This window comes from Microtus ochrogaster, chromosome 1 (assembly GCF_000317375.1).
Source record: "Microtus ochrogaster isolate Prairie Vole_2 chromosome 1, MicOch1.0, whole genome shotgun sequence".
Classification (NCBI taxonomy): Eukaryota; Metazoa; Chordata; class Mammalia; order Rodentia; family Cricetidae; genus Microtus; species Microtus ochrogaster.
This window is the reverse complement of record NC_022009.1, coordinates 124,478,157-124,494,099: the sequence shown is the minus strand read 5'-3', so window position 1 is coordinate 124,494,099 and position 15,943 is coordinate 124,478,157. Positions and strand designations below refer to the sequence as shown.

General features: G+C 50.2%; 2 protein-coding genes across 2 annotated transcripts in view; one reads left to right on the top strand and one right to left on the bottom strand.

The window, feature by feature from the left end:
- Window positions 1-6,195: 6,195 nt before the first annotated feature.
- On the bottom strand, window positions 6,196-8,858 carry LOC113456053. The gene is made up of 3 exons (XM_026778951.1): window positions 8,853-8,858; window positions 7,772-8,498; window positions 6,196-6,593 (listed from the first exon to the last, which is right to left on the bottom strand). The coding sequence occupies exons 1-3, from the start codon at window positions 8,856-8,858 to the stop codon at window positions 6,562-6,564; spliced, it is 765 nt and encodes a 254-aa protein (XP_026634752.1). The 3' UTR covers window positions 6,196-6,561.
- The window catches only part of Fhdc1 (FH2 domain containing 1), a 39,779-nt gene continuing 30,619 nt past the window's right edge, over window positions 6,784-15,943 (top strand). The window contains exons 1-2 of the mRNA XM_013348242.2: window positions 6,784-7,464; window positions 13,065-13,699. Of these exons, the coding sequence (XP_013203696.1) occupies window positions 13,202-13,699 (498 nt within the window). The 5' untranslated portion in view covers window positions 6,784-7,464; window positions 13,065-13,201. The remainder of the gene's footprint in view (window positions 7,465-13,064; window positions 13,700-15,943) is intronic.

Here is a 15,943-nt window from a genome sequence, read left to right as displayed (position 1 = left end):
CAGTCAATCTTGGAGCACAATATTCTCTTTGTAGGCTTTCAGGCTTAAGACCCACCCCCCACTACAGTCAGTCCTGTAGATAATGCTGCAGGGTTGGTCTCTTCCTATCCAGTGTAGTTGTCACCACAGATTCCAGCTAGGGAGCTCTCAAGGACAACGCAGACAGACACTTCTTCCCAGTGTTCCCACAGAAGGAATGCAGAAGCGACACCAAGCAAAAATATTGGTACATTTATTACAGAGTCTAGGTACACACGAGGGAGAGTGGGCTTCTGGGAGAGTCACCCTCTTCCTGGGAATTTGGATAGCTCACTTCAGGGGCAAACTTTAATGGAAGGGTTCTGGCTGTTTTATGGTAGGGTAATCCAGGACTCCCCTGTCTAGCCTTTAGCAGGAGTTTCACATGGCATGGTGTCGGATACACAGTGATAGCATGCAACAGGAGTATGGAAGTGTATTTAGAATAGTGCATAGAGCAGTTAGCAGCTGTCTTGAGCAATGCTGGGCCCACTGGCTTGGGCGGTCTTGTGCCCGTTGTGTGAGCGGTCACATAATGGCCACCATGCAGACTGCCTCTTCTCCCTCTGCCCAGCCAGCTTCCTTCGCATTAGGGTCTGGTTGGCAGGTGAAGTGGCAGAATCAGCTCATCCTCGTAGGTTCCCAGGGAGGTGGTGTGAGGAGATTGAGCTGTTTGTGACCTGATCTTGGCTTTCATCTACAGGCCAGCCTGAGCGCTGCCATCCTTCAGAAGGAACAGAAACTGACCAGTAGCCACCCCGTTGTTGAAGTATGAATGCAGGCACACAGAGATCACCCAGGAAGACCAGAGACTCTACAAATGGCTCTCTGGACCTTGAAAACAGTTCTGAAAGATGAGTCCTTTATCCCAGCACAGTGCAGCAGAAACTGGCTTTCATGACAGCAGACACATCCAAAAACACCTAGGATTTATAAATAAAGTCCCTGTTGTTCTCAACAGCTTTGGCCAAAAGTGTGTGACTTTGTTGAAAGTCTAGAATCTAGACGCTAATAAAAACTGTGAGGTGAATCAGAATCCCCTCAGCTCCAGCCTCCCTCGATGCCCAATCCCTGCTCCAGCTGTCTGACTTGTCCTGATGCATCTACCCCACCTCTGCATACAACAAAGGTCCCTGAGCCATCGGGCTGTTCTGTAGCCCCTGGACTGTGAGCATGGAGACCCCAGGGCCCCCGTTCCCCATGGGCTCCTTCAGGTCAGGCTGAGTTATGCTCAGTAAGCAAACAGCCGCCTCAGAAACTGATGTTCTTGCAGACAGAAGCCATGGAGCTTAGACAAGGACAAAGGGAAACGGCCTGTCCTCATGGTGGGGAATGGGGGGCAGAGATGGAGATGTGTGGGCGCCAACCCTTGTCCTCTGCTGTCTTTAGACTCTTTAAGCTGTATGTGTTTGGGATCCCCAATTAAGAATTCACAGTAGTTTGCTGTTTTCCCGGGAAGAGAAACTGACGTCTGTGTGTGTCTTTGGATGTGTGTGTTTGTTGCCATTTCAGCATAAATATAAAACTAATTCCATATCATAGTGTCGAATGTCTCTTATAGGTATGCTCTCCCTGGATCCGCTGCCCTCCCTGTCTTGTCAGAAAGACACCCAGAATAAGGGTGTGCATCAGTCACCCCACAGGAAGCATGGCTGAAGTGTGTTGGGGCACTGGGGTTTAGAAATTCTGCAGCATTTCAAGCCTCTCCGCTGTAGCCTAGGCCTGAGAAAGCAACAGTGGAGTCCGTTGTACAAATGCCGCTTGCTCTGTTATCTCGTACACAGTGTGATGGCTGTTGATTGTATGCACACAGAAATTGATTGCGTGCACAAAATGGTACATGGAAGAAATTTGGGAATGTGAGGACATGTTTTCCATCACTCTGAGATACTGATTGTCAAGTATTTAGGACTCCCTTCAGAAGGAAGCCAGTAAGTTAGAAACTTAGCTTTAACACCAACAAACTCAGCTCCCTTTCAGCCTGAGCTTGACCTGGCCCATGGAACTGTGTGAATACGAGCTAATTACAATGCTGACCTTTTCGTCAGATTTCTCTCTGTACCGTGTCAGGCTAAACTCGACCAGTATCTCCAGCAGCGAAGTCCATTTGAGATGCGTTAGGATTCTGGTTGGTGCCTAGGCTGCGTGGAGCCTTGGGGTCCATTCCAAACACTGCCAAAAGCAAGCTAAAACAAAAGGCAGATTATTATGGGCTGGCCTTATTTGCTATCGTCGCCTAAGTATGATTATTAAACCTGCTTATTAAAAACAGAGACTGACTACAAAAGCATTGTCTCCCAAGCTATTTCACCAAAGTATACCCTTGATTCCGAGGGGCACAAAGAGACTTTTAAAAAGTTACTAAATCAATAAGCGATCCTTTCTCCTACCTCTACCTCACTTCAAAATGTTCACATAGCATTCCACACACACACATGTTCTGTTGCTGATCCCTTGGTTTGTTTGGGAACTGCTTATACTGTGAGAGTTACAGCTTCAAATTACTCTATTTGTTCTTCTAGCTTCTTGCAAGGGTAAACAGTTCGAAAAGTTAAAGCCAGTAGCAAAATAAACCTGCAGGCAAACACTCTAACTTCTTTCTTATCCAGGCCCACTGGCTTGTTTGGGGAGGTGGATAAGAAAAGTGCTGTGCTGTACTATGCTGTGCCATGTCTTACTGTGCCATGCTGTGCTGTGCTGTGCTGTGCCTTGCTGTGCTATACTGTGCTGTACCTTGCTGTGCTATACTGTGCTGTGATGTGCCTTGCTGTGCTATACTGTACTGTGCCGTGCATGCCTTGCTGTGCTGCCATGTCATATTCTGGCTCCGAGTTTTCTGCTCCAGGTTGGAATGCTGTCACAGCCAGCAAGTTCTAAACACTGTACTGGGGGTAAACAAAAACAATAAGAATGGGCGAAGGCTTTCTGAGCACATCCAACCTGTAACAATACTATCACTTTCTCCTTTTTCTCTTCCTCTGTCCTCACCATCCCAAACTCTCACACACTCCTGAGGAGAGAAAATGGGCTCCATAGGCAGGTAGGGACAAGGGACCTCAGATATCTGTTACCTCAGTCCTGTGTTGGGTAAGAGTTGTTTTTAATCTCTTGACCCTTATCCCAGACAAAGCACCACTTACTCACAGGTACCTGCACAATAACAAGGGAGACATCGTTGATGCTGCCATGGATATGAACCCGGAGAAAGCTCTTTCTGTGTAGTGCATTGACAAGTCGTTACTTAGCATCTGACACACCAGAGTTCTACCCTCTTAATGACCAAAGCCCAGCCAACGTTTCCCAAATTTAAAGACGACTTACTATTTAAAGTCTGTAACCTGAGGAAATAAGATGGCATTTGGTAGTTCGGAAAAGCGTTAGAGCAAGTGGAGCCTGGCTCAGTGCCTAAAGACACTTGGAGCCAAGCCTGTGACTCAGTGCTCAATCCCTAGGACCCAGGCCATAGAAGGAGAAAAGCAACTGATGTCGTCCTTGACCATCAGAGGCACACCGAGGCACGTGCACATCCACACCCACAAAATAAACACGCGGAATAACAATGGGGGACCTCACAAGTTGTTTGGATGATTATCGGAATATGGCATTTGCATTTTGCCTTTAAGGTGTTCAAATTAAGTTTGCATTCAGACTGACAGTCACAATCTGCAGGTTCTATTTGTTGTGAGATTTCCACCCTCCCGAGGAAACAGTGTGCCCGTCTTCGAGTCTCTCGCTTATCTGCCAGTCTGTCTAACTACAGAATTGGCCATTTGTTCCTTTGGGCGGTTTCGGCTCCTAAGAGGCAGAGCTACTACAGCCTGTAATCTGAACAGGTGACCCCATCAGGTGTATCTTTTAGGAAGAATAAGATGAAAGGGTTGAGGTAATACCAGGTGGTGGCGGCACACGCCTTTAATTCCAGCACTCGGGAGGCAGAGGCAAGTGTTTGTGAGTTCGGGGCCAGCCTGATCTACAGAGCTACTTTCAGGACAGCTAGGGCTATTACATAGAGAAACCTTGTCTTGAAAAACCAAAAAGAAAAAAAAAAGAGAAAGAAAAAAAGGAAAGAAAGAATAAACAGAAGGTTGAGCTAAGCAAACCTCAGTCTGTATCATAAAAATGGGAGAAGCCGTGTGGGAGGGGCGAGGGAAAGGGGGACTTAAATTCAGCTTGCTGCTTCAGATGCATGCCTGGGGCACTGACTTCAGTGTATCCAAGGGCCTGTGGAGTCAGCACACAGGCTAAATTGACTCCTTTAGCAAATAATTCTGCTTTTTTAATGATGAGATATGCTTTAGAATGTATGCCGAAATTGAGTCATGCCGATTTGAACATTTTGTTCAGTCAGTGATTCCTAATGACAGATTAAATACAATCTCTCTATGAAAGAAAAAAAAAAAAAAACAAGCTGAGAGCATCTCAGAAGTCAAAGCCAGAAGGGAGAAAATGCATTCAGTGACACGCATGTAACTTTAGAACTTTCTGGAAGGACCACTTTGGAAGAGGGCAGAGTAAGCTGCACAGAGAACAAGGAATGTCCCAGAGGATGTTCTGCTGGCCCTGGGGGATGCCCGTGCCGTGCTAAGTAGCTAGAGGCTGGCCACAGTACCCTCCATTCAATGTCGAGGGGCAGCGGCAGCAGCTACCTCTCAGTCACAAACCTGGTGACTTCAGGCACCCTGCTTTAGGAGCCTTCTGAGCTTTCCCCGCAGGCTGGCATATTTTCCCAGCATAGATGGAACAAAGCCCTTTGCTGGTCACAGCAAGCCTAGGGCATGCGTGCATGTGTGTGGCGGACAGTATATGAACGTGTTGCCTCCCTCGCCTGGAGAGCTGTGCCCCTTCCAGCTCCATCAGACCATCTACTGTGCAGAAGAACAGCAAGTGGAAATAAACAAGACGTGTCCATGCAGGGGCCTCACACCGAGCTGCTTCCAGGAAAGGGAAGCCCGAATGGCAGGAGATGCAGTGTGCCACTGCCTTGTCAGACTGAAGGTCACATCTGCGTACACATGACTCTACAGGAGGTTAGAGATAGACGTGGGAAGCTGTGCGGTGGACCTGCACACACAGCAACTGGCAACAGTTTCTGGGTGAGTGGGCGGATTTGGTGAGAAGATGGGGAAGAATTCTGAGCTTCAGGACATAGGTGTCCGGTTATACTTCTCTGGGGTGGAAAACAAAGCAGAAGATTGACAGTAAGACCTGGGGTGCCCCACACATGGTGGGCAGCAGATGGACAGACAGATCGTCTTACTCAGAGTTAGCATGGTGGCCGTAGGCCTAAGGCAAAGAACCAAGGCTGGCACTTTAGCCTCCTCAGCCCTCTGTCAGGAAAAGGAATGAGGGGAGAGTGTTGCTTTTAAGGGGAAGGTGAACTGACTTCCAGGCATTGAATCGGGACTGTGACACCACCACCAGTCGGATGTGGATTTAAGTCCCTGGTATAACTGAAGACAATTGGCTCTCGTTTTCCTGGGCCCTTCCCAAGGATGGGAACCTAAGGCCATGGTTATTCATATTTTATTGCTTTTCTTTCCAGAAGGCGTCCAGAGTAAAGTCAGAAATGATTCCCATGGGATTATAATGGACAATGGGAGATCAAGGGTTGTAAGAGCCTTGTGACTGTACTCAGAGGAGAAGAAGGGTCACCAGGGAGGGCTAGAGAGAGAGGCCCGTGGGTCAGAGCGGAGCTGGAGATCAAAGGCCAAAGGGAGGAGGAAGGGCCACCGGGCTTGACGCCTCTGAAGTGGCTTTTTCCTTCTTTTCTCATCTCACCATGTTGTACCTAAGGCTCAAAATATCCCCTTGCCTCAGCTTCTGGAGTAGCTGGTCCACAGGCAGCAGAAAGGGACTGCTCTTAGCCATGCTCTCTCGCGACAGTGAAGGAAGGAATTGGTCTGGCTGCCTAAAGAAGGGGAAAGGGGGCTGGCCTGGTGACACACGCAGATTGAGTTGGAGGACAGCCTGGGCTACAGAGAGAGTTTAAGGACACCCAGGGCTACATAGATTCTGTCTCAAAAATAAATAATAATAATAATAAATAGTAAAATTAGGGGAAAAAGGGAAAAGACTCTGTCTTGCAGCTCACACTTAACACTTGCTACTCTTTGACCTGGGAAGCAATCAATATTCATTTGGATGACATGAGCTCCCAGCCCAAGACCGGCATTGATATTTTCAGTGTTTGTGGGTGGACGTGTTGAATCGGGAACTATATTAATGGCCAAAGAACTCATCAAGAAGGCCAAGAAAAAGGCCGGCACCATTTGGGGTCTAGATAGTGGAACGATTGGAACTAGTACTTTCTCTTTTCCTAAGCAAGGCTCGCGGTAGGAGGCGAGGAATAATGTCACGGAGTCCAGGAGCTGGGGACCTGGTGGAATCAGCTGGAAGTCGTCAGGCCTTAGAGCTTGGGAATTCGGTTATCTGGGCGCACCCAGAAAAGGGCAGGATGACTTCATTCCCCGCAGAGGGCGCCTCCCGCCCCGGCAGCTGAGGTGCCAGCAGCCGGTTTATCCAGGATAAGTTTTCTTTGACTACTCAACTTCTCTGCCTGGCGTAGTCGCAAGTCACTTTGGAAAAAAAAAAAAAAAAATGCGATTAGACTGACTTCCCTGTTTCCTTCAACGAGTGGGCGGGCTCTTCCCAGTTCCCAGACAGAGCTCCTTCATTCAGCCAGGTCTGCCATACTTTTTTTTTTCTTTAATAAATCTGAAAAGTTTGTTACCATCATTAAGAGAAAATAAAGGAAAGGGAGGGGAGGGAAGGGAAAACAATTTGGCGTGCAGCACAGAGGACCTGGCCGTCAGAACGCTCTGGACCGCCAGGGAGCTCCCCTAGCGCTACCCATTGCTCCGGGGACAAACTATTGTGGAGCTGAGCGTTCTGGCGCGCGGAGGTCTTCTCTCTGTGTGTGAAGAAGGTGCGTGCGTGCCTACGAATGAGTGCGGGGTGTTCATGCGTGAGCGCAGGGGAGGGTGTCCAGGAGACTGCCGCAGAGGTTTCTTTGTGGAAAGCGGTGACCTGCTCGGTAGCGAACGTGGCGCCTCCCCCTCGCTCCCTCGTTCCTCTAGGACGGCAGGGCTCTTCTTCGCCCTGCAGCAATTTCCATCTCCCTCTGTGGTTGTCCGCGCGCGGGGGGCTTCAGGTGCCAGGAGCTGCGTGCTGGGCAGCGGCTTTCGAGTCTCAGGAGCCCGGAGCTGGATAGGGCGAGCACGGTGTCGGGTGGTAGGGGGAGCGGGGGAGGCAGCCGAGCAGGAAAGGGCGTGCTGCCCTTTGCGGCCGGCTCGCGGAGCAGCCGGGTAGGCAGCATTGTTACCTGCAGCGGCCCCGCCCCTCCGCGCCGCCCTGCCCCCTCGCGGTCCCTGGCCTGCAGTCCTGCGGAGAGTCGGCGGCGCCGGGACAGCGGGCGGAGGCTGCGCGGGCGCCGGGAGCGCGGGCGCGGTGAGTACGGGACTGGAGCGGGAGCCCGAGCGGCGAGGCTAGGTTAGGGGATGCCGGGCAGAGCGGTAGCACGGGAAGGATGAGGGGAAGCGGGAGCTCTGCACCCCACTCCGGGGACCTGGTCCGTGAGCTCAAGGCCCTGTGCCCCGAGGCACACACGCGCCGGGCTGACCCCGAGCTCGGTGCGTCGCTGTCCGCGGGTGAGATCTCTGGGGTTAGGATAGCGAGGGTAGCGCAGGTCGCAGGAGCCCTCTCAGCGAGGAGTCGCCCCTACCACCGTGGTGTGGGGTTTCCCACGCCTGCACACCTCCCTGGAAGTTCACATCCGAAGTGGCGCCGGCGCTTGTGGAAGTGTGGGGAAGAAGCGGCGGGTTGGCTGTCACCCCCGGTCCCTGCGCGTGCCAGAGTCTCAGCCACCAGCCCGAGTCCCCTTTTTGCGTTTCTGTTGCGGGCTCTTCCCTTCTCTCTTGGTGTAGAGCCGCAGTGCGGCCGTGAGCCCGTTTCCTCGGAGCCCGCGCCGGGGACCACACGGTGTCGCCGCAGCGGTAGTCCAAGCGGCTGGCGGCCACGGGTTCTCGAACCCTGGACTCCACAGAGAGCGGGGCGCCCGAAGCCGGCGGGGACCCCGGGACAGGGCGAGCCACCCCGGGTCGGGTCGGCACCGGGGAAGTCCCTAGGGGTTGCGCAGCTGGCGCGGACATTCCAGTGGCCTCTAAGCGATCCGGGACAGGGGCGTCCCGGGCCCTCCGGGAGACATAGGGTCGAACCCTTTTCGGGAGGGCTGTTCCCACTGTACTAGTCGCGGAGCCTGCGCGGCGCGTGTGGGCGTCTCTCCGCCTCGACGCGCGCCTTCCCAGCCCAGATAAGGCGGCCTCTGGGCTAGCGCGACCCGGGACCGCCCACTCTGAGCCCGCCTGCTGTCCCGGGATCCTAGGCTGAGAGGCTGCTGGACGGTGGTGGCCTTCGGGGATACTGGCTAAGCACAGTAGGAGCCGGCGAAACCGGGGGGCCTTTTGGTGAGTGGATCCGCGGTACTAGGGACCAAAAAAAGTGGTGGGCAAAGACTTGGGAGATAAATATTTTCATTCTGATTGGAAAGAAATGGTGTCCTGGCTGCTTCCTCCCCTCTCTGGTCGGAGACTTTCATAAAGACCTGAAGCGAGTGTTTAAAGAAATTCTGCCTTGATTTGGGCCCTCCGCAGACGCTCTCTCTGGTCCCCAGTTGTCTTTCTGGAGCTTCTGTCTCTCCAGGAGCATCCTTTGGCACTCCCGAGCCTATTCTCCTAGTTTGGGGACTGGGAGAGAAGAAACCGAAAATGTGCATTCAGAAACAGGCACCTCCCGCAGCTGTGAATGTTTGTTTATATGATGTGACAGATTAAACCTGCCGTCATGGGTTCTCGCTGCCGCTGAAGTGTCAAGCCAGCCTGTGTTGCTAGGAAACTCACAGTCTGTCTTAACCAAGAAAAGGCTTGAAAAGACAGGTCGAAGTGGAGGCGTGTTCCTTATGGGGTGGGAAGAAAGAAGGGAATAGTATTTTAGAAAATCAGGAACATTCCCCACCCCTGATCCCCCTCTTCCCGTCTAAGGATATGGTGTAGCTCAGCCTTTGCCTGTCCTCAATTCATCAGGTGCACGGCCTGCCCTTCCAACCCAGGCCTCATCTGTGACATGCCGGGATGCAAGAGGAAAGCCATCTGGCTCTGTGTCACTTTTTATTATTGTTGAACAGAGCGGTGCCGACCCTCCTTTGAGAAAGCCCTGGGTAGCAGTTAAGCAAGAGCCAGACAACACTTTTAGGAACTCTTAGGAACATTCTTACTCAAACCCTGTGTGCTGGCTGATTCTAAGCTCAGGTGAAATGCTGAAATCCAAGTTAGAAGATGCTCGACTGAGCAGCATCCTCTCCAGAGGCAGGGACAGCAACCCCACCTCTGAGGGACTATGGTTATCACTCAGAGGACTCGAAGATGGGTTCTGTCTTCAGAGAGTCTGTGACAGCCCTGCATTTAACAGCCTCCTCCCTGCTGCTGAGGTCCCCCTGTTGGGGAGATGTTAAAGACAAGCCTGCCTCTGTTTGTCTTGGGGAGATTGATGGGATACTTGATGATTCCCAGACAGAACCCGGGCTGATCCATTGTCCCTGTTGCCGACTGCCAACTGTGAGAAGCAGGCAAGGGGGTGTCATCTGTAAGGGTGTCGGCATCACCTGCATTTCAACCAGCGTCCTTGAGAGTGTGCAGTGTCATCTCTACTGTGGACAGTGCAGTAGAATATTTTTTGTGCTTCCTCTATTTTAACACCACACCACATGACCGGAAGGAGTTAGAATGGTATCTGTGCCCTCCTTTTCCTGTCACCTCTTTAACATTGGAAATCCTGCCCAGTGGGAGCAGGGATGCAGAATTGAAGTAGCGGGAATAAAAGCATTTGCATGTAGCTAATCATTGCCAGTGAGCTGACTCACTGGACGCTGTTGGGGAGCTAAGATGTTTGAATGTGGTGGGGGGTTGCCAGATAAAAGGACCAGGGACAGTTGATACATTTCCCTTTGTTAAAGTAGCATTCTTCTCTCAGGGTGGGAAGTAGTTACAGAATTGTATCAATGCGCAGTTCCTGTGTGTTACTTTGTAACTATTGCAAGTTTTTATCTGGTACTTGGTGGTGCACAGGACAGTACTCAAAAGTCTTAGTCCTTTGGGGGCTAGATGTCAGAAGATTAATGACGTCACACCACCTTTGAATATCCAACCTCTTAGTGTTTCTACATATGCACTGAGGGCTTTAATCTCATACCTTTCAGTCTATTTAGCTGATACAGAATGAAGTATTACTTCCCAGGTCAGACAGTGTATTATTTACCCCCTCCTCAACTCCCCCCACCTCCCAGTGCTGGGGATCCAATTCAGGGCCCTGGGGTAGGGGACTTGCCCGGCATGCATGCAGCTTCCGTGTTCAGTCTCCAGCACTTGGGCGGGGATGGCATGAAATGATGTATCAATACATCGGTATATATGGAAGCAGAAGTGAACTGCAGAGTTAGCAGCTTCTTCAAGGGTTATTTCATGCACAGACACTGTATGAAATATGTAAGGATGAACTGCCAGAAGTACCTGCACAGTCTTGAAGGAAGAGGAGTTCAAATGTGACTATAAACTGTAATTGACAGTGAGTCACGATGGCTTTCGGGTTGCCAACTGTTAAGACAGCCTAGTTATGCCCCTGATGATAATTATGAAAACCCCTTCTAAAAGCCAGTTCCATGGCTAGCGAACCAGAAGTCAGCTTAGATACATACTTACAACATTACTTAGTACCCAGTGGTGATAGCTGAATACACTGTTACCACTGAACCAGAAGTCAGCTTAGATACATACTTACAATGTTACTTAGATAGTACCCAGTGGTGACAACTGAATACACTGTTACCACTGAATTGTACACAGGATATCATTTTTATAGTATCAAATTAACACTTGGGAATGTCATTTTCTATTCAGTACTTATATTGCCAGGGCCTGAACACATCCTTAGCGTGTGGGTTGAATGCCCAGCTCTAAAGTAAATAAGAAAGGATTATAAGCCAGCAGCTGATGGAGGACTGCCTGGCTGGCATGCAAAAGGGCCCTGCTCCTTCCTCAGCATCACAAATAAAATAAATAAACAAACTTCAGACAGTTAAATGTTTCATAAGTGTATTTGTCGCGTAGGAGAGATGAACAACTTAACATGTAGCCACTGAATATTAAGAGGGGAAATCTCACTATTTACAACCATTGATAGCAAAGTGAAGCTGTTACATAAGTTTCTAGCAGCCAGGACTTTGGCATTTCATCCATAAACCCAAGATGTGGTGTTTTTTTTTTCAGATTTATTATTTTAACTACATGTATATGTGCGTATAAGTGTATTATTGCACAAATGCATGCATGTGTATGTATGTATGTATATGAGTGCATGTATGTGTATGTATGCGCATGTGTATGTGTACTTGAGTACAGGTGCCTCTACAGGTTTAAGTGTCAGATCCCCTGGAGCTGGAGTCACATGACAGAGGTGTACAATTGTTGGGAAGTAGCCTAGAGAGGTTGAGAATGAATTAGTTGGTGAAGGTTTTGTTGGTAGGAGGTTGTGCTGGGTGGTGTTCACTCTTAACTACTGAGCCATCTATCCAGAGCCCTCCCCAGACGTATAGCAAATGTGTTGTCTGGGAAGATAAAGGGAAACTGCGCACATAAACAATTATTAGAAATAGTTAACTACATTCCTGAGTTAGCACATTTTTCTTACACAAGCCGGGGGAAAAGGTATTCTCTTATTTCACAGATCAAAAATGCTGAAATACAGGTGAGGTCATCACCCCTGCCTCTGCTCAGACCGCAGCTCTGAGAAGTTGAGGAGCTGGGCTCTGAGGAGAAAATGTTCCCAGACTCCACTCCCGCTCCCCAGGAAGTCCTGCCTATTACATGTGGTCGTATGTATAATGTTTCATAATGTCTGAATTAGAGATATCAGACTGTTTCCTTCTGTGTAACCCAGCGCTGTGGGATCCACGTGTGTCTGCAAGTCAAGGCTCTAACCATGATGACCTAAGTGGATAATTATAGCCGGGAAAGTCATGTAAAAAGCTCCTTCCTCACATCTTCACCCCTTCTCCTCCTTATGAGAAATGTAGTTATTTTAACCCTGTTTTGAATTGGGTTAGTAACAACCATACATATAAAGCCAAAACCAAACATCTGTAGGTCCATGCAAATCCAGGTCTCCAAGATAAGTGAGTTGTGTGGATAGGGGCTAGATACATCGTGAACTTGTTAGGGGCAGTGTGTCCGTGTGCATTGCCTCTCTGTAATAGTGTCACAGTTGTGCAAAAGGCGGGTGACCCATTTAGGGTCTCTGAAGAGTGACTTCTCTAGACTCTAAGGTGACAGCATTTGAAGGGGTGATGGGAGTCATTGAATTACTGTAATTTTACAGAGGAGAAAATGGAGGTTTAGTGAGGTGATGCAATATGCCTGGCACCCTTGTCTCTAGTTGGGGATCTGCATCACCCTGTGGAGCAGGAACAGGGTGACCCTGGTTCCAGGGAAACAAACTGGGTCATTATTGTCTTCTTTAAGTGCCCCACCTGCTCCCTTCAACATGGAAGATGCCTTTTGACCCAGTGGTTGGAGAAAACGTGTCCAGACTGGAAAGAGGCAGGGTCACTAAGTAAGCACCTAACGCTTCAGCAATTTGGGCAGTTTCCCCAAGGGCTGAGATAGATCATCCAAGAGAAGAAGGCACCTCTTGGTAAACAAGTCATTTATTCATAAAGGGAATACTCCTAATCATATGGCAGGCACTGTTACGTACATGCTTCATTGATTAATGGGAGATTTCCAAATTGGTTTTATTGCTGATTCCTTGGCAGTTTTTCCGAGTAGCAAACAAAATGTGGTTTGGACTTAGAAAAATACAAGTTTGTTCCAGTGTGCCTCGAGATATTCTCTTGACCTGAAGACCTACCCATGTGGGGCACCGACCCTGGTCCCTGAAGGGAAAAAGCTAGCGAGAAAGCCGTTGCCAGCACTGACTTTGAATTTGCTCCGTCTTCGCAGGTCTGGAAGCTGACATGAGGCACAATTGCCCTCTCTTTTGGCAGCAGACTCGTGGGCCCAGAAGTACAACCCGAGTTTGATGTTTGAGTCTGCTTCTCCAAGGTCAAGGAATTAGCTCCTTAGAAGGCAACAGTACTATGCATGTTATGAATTGTGTCTCCCTGGCCAACGATAAAGAAAATGGGACTCTTGCCACCGCAGCTGCATTCATGACTGGGCAGACATCACCCTCTGCATCTCCTCCACCTCCTCCACCGCCTCCACCTCCACCTTGCCCACATTCAGGGGAGGGCTTCTCCTCCTCCCCACCTCCTCCTCTTCCACCCCCACTTCCTGGGGGACCTCTCATCCCCCCTCCTCCTCCTCCTGGACTACCCCCGGTTGCTCACGTGAATGGCTACAGCTCACTGGGTAAGAAGAAACGGATGCGAAGCTTTTTCTGGAAAACCATTCCAGAAGAGCAAGTGCGTGGCAAGACCAACATCTGGACCTTAGCAGCCAAGCAGCAACGCCACTACCAGATCGACAAGAAGACCATCGAGGAGCTTTTCGGGCAGCAAGAAGACACCTCCAAGGCTTCTCTCCCTAGGAGAGGAGGATCTTTGAATTCATCCTTCAGGGATGCCCGGGAAGAGGTGAGAGAATGGGAGGATGGGAGGGGGCAGGGGCCTTGCTGCTCTGTGTTGGAGTTGCGTGTTTCTGATAATTTGGGAGATCTCCCTGAGAGCATGCGAGCGAGATGCGCTGGAAACTGCAGGAAAGTGTAGGGAGTGCGCGTGCGCGGGATCCTCCCAGGCATCCCCATGGACGGTGACGTCATACAGAGAACACATGTGCTGGGCGGCCGGGCTCTGGCCTCACAGCACCACCCTGTTGCTAGCGAACTTGGTGCAGTTTTCTCTGGGAGAGACGTTCAGCTGGAGCCTAGAGTTTGGGGTCTCCCCTGGGGTGGAAGGCTGAGCTGTGCTAGAGCTCAGCTCTCTGGGATGAGCTGGGGCCATTCGGGGTCAAATGCCCTGTGATAAGCGGCCTTGGGAGTCCTTCCTTCCCATCCATGTGCCCTCAGCAAAGTGTTCGGAGATGGCCTCCCTATCTCAGATCTCCGAATTCAGTTATGGCCTTTGTGGAGATGGGTTTCTAAAGAGCCAAGCTTCAGCCGGGCGGTGGTGGCGCACGCCTTTAATCCCAGCACTCGGGAGGCAGAGGCAGGCGGATCTTGTGAGTTCGAGGCCAGCCTGGTCTACAAGAGCCAGGACAGGCTCCAAAACCACAGAGAAACCCTGTCTCGAAAAAACCTAAATAAATAAATAAATAAATAGCCAAGCTTCAAGCTATTTTGAGACAGATTTTTTTTTTTTTAATGAAGCATGTTTTCAGTTAACACTAAATGTGTTATTGTGAAGGGGGAAACAGCCATTAGGTTACCAAACACATATACAACTAAATATAAGTCCCTTGCTTTAAATGTGTTGTAAAGGAGCAGAGAAAATAGGTCATCGATGGAGCCGCCTAGATAAGAAAGTGGGAGGGGCCTGGGGCAAAGCATCACTCCCTGCATTATTGAGTTCTTGAGCCAACACTGCTGACCTTTTTCCCTTCCTGGCTTAGGAACACGTTAACTCCCTCCACCAGGTCCTGAGTGTCTTTTAAGCTGGTTGTATGATCCCCCTGAAGTTGCTGCGAGCATTCTTATCAGATACAGGGAGCCCAGGGACCAGGGTTATTGTGTCTCATAAACTATGAAGTGCATTGGACAAGTGGGTCACCAGAGGCCGTGGTGTCGCCAGTATCAATCACAAGCTTTTCTGTCTGTCCTTCCATTGGTCAGCTGCCCTTTCAGTAGCAGAAGGGACTCAAAAGTCATTTCCTTAGTGCCCTGGCCTTGGACCCGCTCCAGCAGAGGTTCCTGATTGCACAGCCGGTCACCCTTGTCTCCCAGTTCTCCCCACTGAGGTGACTGGACGTGTGTGTGTGTGTGTGTGTGTGTGTGTGTGTGTGTGTGTGTGTGGACTTGGGGAGAATGTCCCAGAGAAACACCTGGGGTTCAGCTTGGTGTGCCCCTGGGGAGGCAGCCCTCAGCTGAGAGGAACTGGGTCAATTTCAGGGTGTTAAAGGCAGCTTACTGCTGTCCACCCGAGAGGCCAAGAGCAGGGTAGAGCCCCTGAGAGGGGGAACGGGCAAGCAGTGCGAATCGTAATAGTCACAACACAAACAGAGCTGTCTGCTTCCAAGCCAGATGCAAAGGTCAGGAGCCCATGTCCTTCTGTCCACCCTCTTCCTCCACCACAGCCTCCACCATAGGCGTGTGTGTTTTTTCTTTAACTTCCTTTTTGCAGGAGTTATTTTTAAATTGTGTGTGTTTGCCTATCATTTGCATTGAGGAGCGCTGGCATGCCGTGGTGCGTGGGTGATCGGACTTCTCCGTTGACCCTTTGAGGCAGGGGCTCTCTTGTTCGCCACAGCTCAATACCGGGACAGCTGGCCCACGAGCTTCCAGAGACTGCCCCGTCTCTGCTTCCCACCTTCACACAGGAGTGCTGGGACTGGAAACGTGTGCTACTGTGGAACGAATTTGTGTGTGTGTGTGTGTGTGTGTGTGTGTGTGTGTGAGTTGTGTGAGAGTGTGAGTGAGTGTGTGTGAGTGAGTGTGTGTGTGTGAGTGTGTGTGTCTGAGTGATTGTGTATGTGTGTGAATGTGTGAGTTGTGTGTGTGAGAGTGTGTGTGAGTGTGAGTGAGTGTGAGTGAGTGTGTCTGTGAGTGAGTATGTGTGTGTGAGTGTGAGAGTGTGTGTGTCTGAGTGATTGTGTATGTGTGTGAATGTATGAGTTGTGTGAGAGTGTGAGTGAGTGTGTGTGTGTGTGTGTGTCTGAGTGATTGT

Bases quoted from the DNA above. Each gene is read 5' to 3' on its own strand.
- LOC113456053 (XM_026778951.1), bottom strand. The intron at 6,594-7,771 runs GTGTGCAGGCGT...TTTTTTCCAAAG, and splicing joins GGATGTGAACTTCCAGGGAG to TGACTTGCGACTACGCCAGG.